The sequence below is a fragment of the Galeopterus variegatus genome, unplaced genomic scaffold (assembly GCF_000696425.1).
Source record: "Galeopterus variegatus unplaced genomic scaffold, G_variegatus-3.0.2 Scaffold372, whole genome shotgun sequence".
NCBI classification, from domain to species: Eukaryota; Metazoa; Chordata; class Mammalia; order Dermoptera; family Cynocephalidae; genus Galeopterus; species Galeopterus variegatus.
The window spans coordinates 688957-698020 of record NW_007726483.1 but is presented as its reverse complement, the minus strand read 5'-3'; the positions used below and the strand labels follow the sequence as shown (position 1 = coordinate 698020).

Genomic DNA, 9064 nt, shown 5'->3' with positions numbered 1-9064 from the left:
AAAAAAAAAAAAAAAAAAAAAAAAAAGACAAAAAAAAAAAGGAGTGATCAAGATTAGCAAAGAATTCTCGGTAATGAAATACAGAAGGGACATGACTAGAGACCAACAATTTTTCTATCATAGAATAAAAAGTGTAAAATATGAGAGAAAAGTTAAGACTCAGGAGGAATAGCTGCATAAAATCCAACATCCACCAGTAGTTCGAGAGGCTAGAACAATATAAATGGATGGGAAAAAATGAAGACATGACAGAAGAAAATTTTCTTGAGTTAAAATAAGGCTTGAATCTTTAGATTAAAAAGCTAATAAAGGGCATAGCAGGGATAATAATAAAAAAGACACATTTAGACACATTTTGATAAGATGTCTAAACTTCAAGGATAAAAAAGAAATCCTAAAAATTCCCAGAGGGTCTAAAACGTTTTCAGAACACTTAAGGAATAAGAAACCAACTGGCTTTAGAATTTTGACATTGTATGAGATGCTAGAAGATAATTGAGAAATGTCAAAGGTGTTCTGAGAGAAAATGATTTTGTACGTGGACTTTCATATTCAGCTGAACCATGATTCAAATTTAAAGACAAAAGTCTTTAGACCCTCAAAATCCCAGAGAGTTTATTATTTGTATCAGTTGGAGTTCTTTGTTGGAAAGTAGTAGAAATTGACTGTGCTTCATATAAGCAAAAAAGGAATTTATTTACTGTGAAGATTTTGAGTAGTGCACAGAATTGTCAGAAAGGCTTGGAAAATGGGTAGAAACCTAGAGAGAACAGCTCCAATGCCACAGGAACCAACCGGTGTGGATGCTGCTGCCTCTGCTGTGAGCTGCAACTAGCAGTGCTGACCTGTAGCACTGGTCCTGGGATGCGTGAGCTGACACTGCTGCCTCCAAAATCTGGAAGTTGTTGCCACCACCACTGTCACCTGCGTGGAGTCCTCTCTTTTCCTTAGAACATTTGCTCCAGGCTCAAAGCTCTGGAAGGGAGCCTCAGACTGGCCGAGCCTGGGTCGGGTGTGCCTGTCCTGGCTCTCATGGAGCACGGGAGAGTGTTTGCCTTTGCAACTTTTATAGTAGGAGGCAGTCCAAGGATATATTCTAGCAAAATGAAAAATGAACCCAAGGAAGAGGAAGCTGTGGGTTACATGTCATGGTGGAATGAACTCAGTCATGTGATGAGAATAAACACCGTATGATTTTTGGCAGGTGCAGAAAGCATTTCTCCAAATTGGAATAAGAAGTTAGAAGGTCCTGGAAGAATGTCTCCAAGAATGAAGCAGTTACCGTGAAACAAATGGTGCGAATCTGCAAGTGCAAATACAGCATGACAATGAAACAAAGATACTTCTGTTTTAGTTAATTAAAAAAAAATCAGAAGGAAATTATGGAAAAAACAGGACTTTAATTGAGATTATCATGGATCAGATATTAAGTAAACTAAAAGAAGGCATGATTTGAGCAAATGGTAAAGAAAAATAAATTGTTTTCTGAAACTGTATCCAAGCCTTCAAAGATTAGCCATCTCAGTAGACAGGAGAAGAGGAGACATAATGTGAACTTGTGTTTAATCTCCTAGGGGTTCAGTGATCACTTCAGTTTTTAGTTCCTTTCTTCTTAAAATTCAAGCAAAGTTAAATTGAATACTCTTTATTAGATGCATTCTTTTACAACTAGAATGCAATAGTAAATGTTTTTTTAAAAAGAAAATTGGGTAAAGAAACTCACAGGAGGTTGGAACAAGAGAGTTGGATATGGGTGGCTGGCACCTTTTGTCCCCTTCCATCAAGCAAGTGTCATATTGACATGTCCTTGGATACTGGGGAACGCTTCAGTTTTCTCATGCAATCCTGAACTTGCTCATCGCTGGGGTTGGCACAGACACGTTGCCCCTTCTTAGTGAGGAAGCTGGGGAACAAGGGGGAGAGAGATTACAATTTCAGGTAACTTTAGCAGATGGAGACGGGGAGCCCCATCCTCCCTGGCCCTCAGATTCCCCACTCAACGCAGCCTGTACTTTCCATTCTCTGCTGATGGCAGCTCAGGGACAGTGTCCTCTTGAGACCCTCCCTCAGCCTGTGACACTCCCTAGTGACTCATGGGAGCGTCCTTGGGCAGCTTTCTGGCTGCTCTGTCCTTCCTTCCCTCCCTCCTCTCCACTGGGAATGTCTGATACCTGATGCCCTGAAGGATCCTAGTAAGGACACAAGTTGCCCCTTTCCTGGTGGGATCCTGGTGGTGGGGGTCGGGGTGGGGCTTCTCTGGCACACCCATCCATCAGGTCCACCATCCAATACCCTGCGGGCTCCCTGTCCCCCAACACATGGTGGGTGAGCTTGGCACTTACATGACACCTGGCTGGGAGCACCCACTGCTCGTTTCAAAATAACTTTTCATGAATAAACATCGGATGCTTCGTTGGGTGTAGGAGAAGCAGCAGTCAGCAGGAAGGTGAAAGCCTGCAGCAAGAGAAAGGGCCATTTAAAGGCCGAGTCTCTTTTTGAGGAAAACTGTCCTTTCCCCCTTTCCTCAAGAGTACCATCGAGGGTGGGAAGGCACAGGACTCAGGATGTTTCCTCCTCCTCAGCCAGCCCTTGCTGGCATGTCCTTGCTTCAATCCCTCACCGGGACTGAGCTGTGTGTCTGAGAGCACCCAGGGTGGGCCACAGCAGGGCCAGCAGCATTTCCCCAAGAGGGGGAAGACATCTGCAGATACCTGTAGGCATCAGAGAGCACACTGTGCCCCAAGTGAGCAGACTCTCGGGACAGCCAGGTGGGAAGAGAGAAGGCACCTATGGACGAAGTACCCATGGCCCATCCTGATCTTCCTTGGAGATGTTCACCACCCTCAAGGCCCTCCCGCTCCCCACATCCTGTATGTGGGATGGATGGAAGCCATAGTGCAGACCTGTACCTGCCTGCTGTTTTTAAATATAAGCCGTACTTGTATATTTACTGTGGTCACGATTTCGGCGTTCAAACTGATGCTGTGACACCATGAGTTTTCTTATCTCTGTATCTGGAAGAAACAGACAGGGTGGGAGAGAAATCACTGGGAGGCAGCAGTGTCAGCATCTCCACCCTTCCATTCCTCACCCCCTCCCAAGAGAGAGAGAGGTGCCAGTGCTGGACCTCTGTCACCTGCCTATGTTCTAGGTCTGCCTCCAGGCCCCTTTGTTCCATTAGGGCCCTGAGCCTCCCAAGAGAGAGAGAGGTGCCAGTGCTGGACCTCTGTCACCTGTCTATGTTCTAGGTCTGCCTCCAGGCCCCTTTGTTCCATTAGGGCCCTGAGATTTTTCAGGGACCTTTTGAAAATGTTTGACACATGAAAACATTCTACCGACTCTGAAATACTGAAAGCAAACAGCAAATCTAACACAGGTAAGTTAATCGAATGTCTACATAGTGTAATACAGTCCCCAATTCTTTCTACACATTTCTGGAATCCATAAAACTCTGGAAACAGAAAGCTTTTCATCAACTTATAGGGTAGCACAATGTCACACGAAGTGAAGTGAGGCTATTTCCAGTCTTTATTTATCCCTTTCAGAATAAATATGTGTATGTGTTTGCTGCATAAGTATCACTGTGTTCGATTAAAGTATGCCTCCGAGACACTACCATGGATGTTAAGTCATGTGCAGTTATGTATTACCTTTTTAAAACCAAAAAAATTTTGTATTCCAAAGTACATCTAGCCCCAGAGGTTTTAGATAAGGGATTGCAGACCTGCATTTTGCTAATTAGGCAAATGCAACTAAACTTTTAGCTCATTTTATATATACTTACATATGAATTATACTTAGTAAGGTATGTGCGTACAACTTAATATGCTTGATCTGAGGTTGGTGGACTTGCAGAAAAACCAATCTTAAATGGCCTTGTCTTTTCATAGCTACTTGCTAATTCTACCACTTAACAGCTTTCTGATCTTGAGCTAGTTATGTATGGTTTCTATGCCTTAGTTTTCTCATTTGTAAAATGAGAATAATAATAATAATAATATGCAAAACTGTATAAAATTGTTCATGTCCCTCTGTTTTTCTTTTCCTTACAACTGGCAGGTTTGTGGTTGGTCAGCCTAGTACCTATCCCACAGAGTTAGGAAGAATCAATGTGTGATGACACTTAAATCTATAAGACAGTTAGAACAGAGGCTGCTGGCACATAGGAAGTACTCGATATTTATTTGTTAAAAAAATAGAATTAAATGTATTAATCATTTAAAAAAAATTTTCTGCATCTTATGATATTTTGACGTCTTAAAAATCTGGCATGGGGCCGGCCCGGTGGCGCACTGCTGTAGTGCGCTGCTTGGGAAGTGCTGCGGCGCTCCCGCCGAGGGTTCGGATCCCACATACAGACCAGCCGCTCACTGGCTGAGCGAGGGGCGGGAGCAACACCGAGGGTTGCGATCCCGTGGCCGGTCCCGGTCCGGTACGGGCGCGACACTGAGGGTTGTGATCCGTTGCCGGTCACGAAAAAAGACAAAAAGGATAAAAAAAAATCTGGCAGCTGGGGAGAGAAACTGCCTCTCCCAGGGCTAGCCAATTTTTAGAGATAGCAAAGGGTTCAGACTCTCATTTACAACAATATCCAAACCAAGTAATCCCGAGCCCAGGTGCCCAACCACACCTTTATCTAACTCACGCACGAAGCTGTACTTCCCCTGCCCTAAATCACGCCAAGGCCAGGTGCCAGGCAACTAGAGACTATTCCTATGTTCCAAAGCCCTCCAGACTTATTCAAACTAGCCAGTCCCAAACTGTATACTCTGCTTTGCCCTGCCTTCTCTTCAGAAACCCTAATAAAGGCTCTAGCATGGGTTTTCCCCTCATTTCTGCTATGCCTCCTGACTAAGACCTGATGTGTCCCCTGTGGTCCCATATGGCATGCGTGCCTACTTCTTTAGGGAAGTGCAAGTAATACACTGTTTCATCAATGGCATTAGCCTCTCTGTGTGAACTCTCAGTACCTTCATGAAATAAAATTCCCCAGGTACAAATGGGACAGTACGTTCAGTGAGTCACTTGCCTGGATGGTCCCATTTCCTCTACAACATGATAGTTTTATACTAGATGGTATATATAAGTTCTAACATGCTGCTTTCCACAAATTTACAGTTTTACTACAGTTCTTTTGATCTGGCACTTAATAGTCCTGTGTCAGCTAAGGGAAGGTATCAAACAATTCTGGCGATGAAAAGAGAAATAATGATTCCCAAATGGGACCAGTCATCTGTGTAGTTTTCCCAGGGACTAAAGGCTGCAGACAGAGGCAGGTCTGTATCCTGCTGCTGCTTTTAAATAAGTGCCATCACCGTGTCTGAGATGGAGAGTAGTCACAGGAGGAAAGTGGTGTCCCTCTGCGTCCCTTCCCCAGACCATGAGTTACCCTGAACCCGGCCACCAGTGAGAAGGCTCCCTGGACTCACCATGTGTGACGTGGGCCTGGGATCCAAGGGCAGCAGCAAGGATGAGGAAGGAGAGGGCAGCTGCAGAGACCTTCATCTTCCTGGTGGGCAGCAGAGCCGGCCTGAGGACTCCTGGGCTCACTGCTCCCTGCCTCTCCAGGACGCCAGCTCTGTCCTTGTGTTTATAAGAGCAGGAGGATCAGGAAGTCACAGGGCAGAGGTTGGAAGGTTGTTCATTAGCTATTTCATAGCTCACACACCATTTCTTAAAAAAGGGAACAAGGCTGAGAGTGCAAGAGGAAGTAGAGGGCAAATCTGACTTGAACTTGTCCCCAGGGGCTTCCAGAGCTGTCCCAATGGGTACAGGCAAAGGCAGTAAATATTTTAAGAAGGATTCTTCCCTCTAGGAGATTCATTAATCCTCTAAATCAAATTAATCCTCAGGACTTAACCACCTTCAGGTGCCCAAATAACCTATAAACATGGGGGACCACCAGAGAGAACACCCAAACTTATGGACCTGGCCATGTGACTCTTCCCACTGTGTCTGGGGATATCCTTGACACGTCTCTTTGTCTCACACCCCACATGCAATTCTTTAGCACGTACTTTTAGCTCTACCTTCAAAGATATATTCATATTTTCTGACTCCTCGAAAGGAACACTCCTGTTTCTCCTCCACTACTCTTCTCAGTACTTCACCTCTGACACCTCTACCTGGGGTTAGCACAGAGCCCACAGGTTAAGGGCTCAGTCGCACAGACTGCCTCCACTTCAGATGCCAATAGGCAAGGAAGAGCCTTTCCTCTGGGAGATTCATTTACTCCTCTAAATCCGGGCCTGGGGTGGGAGTGAGAGACTATTTCACACTTCCCAACTTGGATTAGGACTTGGTGATACTGTCTTGTGTCCATTTCCAGTTCTGTTCCTGGAGTCTCAACCAGAGGGACTTTAAAGATAAGAGCCAGTCAAGTTGGCCACCAGAATGGAGAGCTTGAGGGTCTCAAGATTAGGGACCAGGAGATTTTCCCAGGCACTGATGATACCAAGTCCTAACCAGTACTTCCTGGACCTTCGAGTGCCCCAAAAGCCTATGATCGGGTGACCCCTAGAGGGAACACTCTAACATGTAGACTTGGCCATGTGATTCCTCACGCAGATTCTGCCAGAGACTGATCTTGGGCTCAGGGTCAGTTCCAATTTTTTTTTTTTTTTTGGTGACTGGCCAGTATAGGGATCCGAACCCTTGACCTTGGTAAATTCTAAAATTTTTGTCTGAGGGTAGAAGGCCTTTCAGTATTGGATCCTCCTTGCATGTACAGCTCCTCTGTTTTCCAATGTAATGACATTTTAATGCATACTAAGTTTACAGTTAATGATGCATTTATTAATTTAGATCTTATACTTTTTTCTTTTGAATTTTTTTTTCAGGACCCCAATATTATTGCCTAGTGGATAAATTGGCCCTATGCTATACTAATTCCTACTAACCCATCAACTCTACTCAGCAGTGACCTCTGCCAGGAAGACTTCTTGGCTCTCATTGCCTCTAGGCTGGGCCAGGTGTCCCTCCTAAGTGATTCCACAGCATCTGGCACTTAAATCTACCATAGCTCCTGTCGTGCTCTATTTTAAATGTTTACTTACTTCACGGCTCCCTCCCAATACAATGAGGTTTGAGAGAGAGAGAGAGAGAGAGAGAGAGTCAGTCTGTGTGTGAGTTTGTGTGTGTGTGTGTGTGTGTAGTTAAACACATGAGTTCTACCCTCTTCACGAACTTCCCAGAGTACAGTTGTTACAAGGTCCTTAAAGAATGTTTTCAAGGACGAGGTAGTTAACATAAAACAAATAGTGTGAGTCTCGAGTGCAAATGCAGAATCATAATAATGAAATGAAGGTGAGTACTTCTCTTTTGGTTAATAAGCAAAAAAGTCAATTAAAAATTACTCGAAAATAAGAATCTACATGAGATTATCAAGGGTCACATATTAAGTAAACATGGTAAAAGACACTGTTTTCTAAACTGTAGTGAAAACTTTGAAGGTTAGCTATTTTGATAGGAGAAAATGAGACATTCATGTGAATTTGTGTTTAATCTCTTTGGGGGATATAATAATTCCCATCTTTTATCATTATTATTGCAGGACTTTTTTTCTAATAGTGATTTATTGTTAGAAACGTTATTTGATTATTGATCAGTTTTCTGCTATTGATTTTTTAGGCAAATCACCCTAAAAAAAAGGATAGGTTCTAAACTTTTTTTTTTTTAAAGATGACCGGTAAGGGGATCTCAACTCTTGGCTTGGTGTTGTCAGCACCACGCTCAGCCAGTGAGCAAACCGGCTATCCCTATATGGGATCCGAACCCGTGGCCTTGGTGTTAATCAACACCGCACTCTACCGAGTGAGCCACAGGCCGGCCCTAAACTTTTTTTTAAATGAAAAATATTTTATTGTTGTTTAGAATTCAGTGCTGTCTTTTGAATTTTATAAAACAGTTGACCAAGATGTACTAATTATAAACTTATATGCTAAACAAAGGTGTATATAAAATTGATATTAACTCCATCTTTAAATGTTTTTTTTTTAAATGTCCTTTAAGTTTAGGGGAGAAATCTCTTAGAAACTTATGTCTATTAAGAAAAACATCTGAAACTTAGAAATAGGCAAAAGAATGAGTGTATACTTTTCAAAGTCATATTGGAATGTTGTCTAACAGGCCCACTTCAGGATTCCTTAAATCTGTAGGAGAATGTACGTTTTAAAATATACATATATATTTTTTAATTCTATTTTTTTTAAAAAGTTTTAACTTGCACATTGTAATTGTACATATTTATGGGGTACAATCTGATATTTTGATACATATATATGTTGCATAATAACCAGGTCAGGGTAGTTAATCACTTCATGCATTTGTCATTTCTTTGTAGCGAGAGCATTCAAAAACCTCTCCTCTAGCTATTATGTAATATGCAAAACTTAACTGTTAACCATAGTCACCCTACTGTGCAATAGAACATCAGGGAATGTTCTTTTGATTGATGTTTTTCTTACTATTGATCAACCCCAGACTTTGTGAAATTACATGTTAACTTGTGAATTTTTGACTAGCACAGATACAAATGATTCCTGTTCACTGGGAAAATAATCCAAAGGTTACAGTTTTATTATTGCCCTATATACAGGATATTAATCTGTACTGTAATTTAGCAAACGTATTTCAGAATGTCATCCCCAATTAACTACATATACCTCTGTTCCTCAAATGACCTTTGAATCAATTTAATGGTTCTCCCACTAATGAGTTAAATACATCTTTGACTCATATTCAACCTAAATTTAAATGAGTTATATTTTTAGCTTTTTAAAAAATTATAATATGATGTCCTTGTTTTGAAGACAATACTTATCCAAAGTTCAATAATTCCTTCAGTTTCTTTTTCCTCTTAAAATTCAAGTAAATTAGGGCCAGTCCCGCGGTGCACTTGGGAGAGTGCGGCGCTTGGGAGCACAGGGGCGCTCCCACCGCGGGTTCGGATCCTATATGGGGATGGCCAGTGCGCTCACTGGCTGAGCGCGGTGTGGGCGACACCAAGCCAAGGGTTGCAATCCCCTTACCGGTCACAAAATAAAATAAAATAAAATAAAATAAA

General features: G+C 42.4%; 1 protein-coding gene across 2 annotated transcripts; it reads right to left on the bottom strand.

Moving 5' to 3' along the window:
* Positions 1 to 693: 693 nt before the first annotated feature.
* On the bottom strand, positions 694 to 6051 carry LOC103586758 (C-C motif chemokine 15-like). 2 transcript variants are annotated; one of them, XR_550176.1, is made up of 6 exons: positions 6030 to 6051; positions 5430 to 5583; positions 2940 to 3014; positions 2343 to 2454; positions 1724 to 1903; positions 694 to 1303 (listed from the first exon to the last, which is right to left on the bottom strand). XR_550176.1 is itself a non-coding variant. In XM_008568080.1 (5 exons), exons 1-5 carry the CDS (start codon positions 6045 to 6047, stop codon positions 1792 to 1794), a joined length of 471 nt encoding a protein of 156 aa, XP_008566302.1. In that variant the 5' UTR covers positions 6048 to 6051; the 3' UTR covers positions 1381 to 1791. The 2 variants fall into 2 exon arrangements, 1 of the variants encoding a protein (XP_008566302.1); XM_008568080.1 differs by lacking the exon at positions 694 to 1303 and having other exon boundaries at positions 1381 to 1903.
* Between the last annotated feature and the right edge of the window lie 3013 nt (positions 6052 to 9064).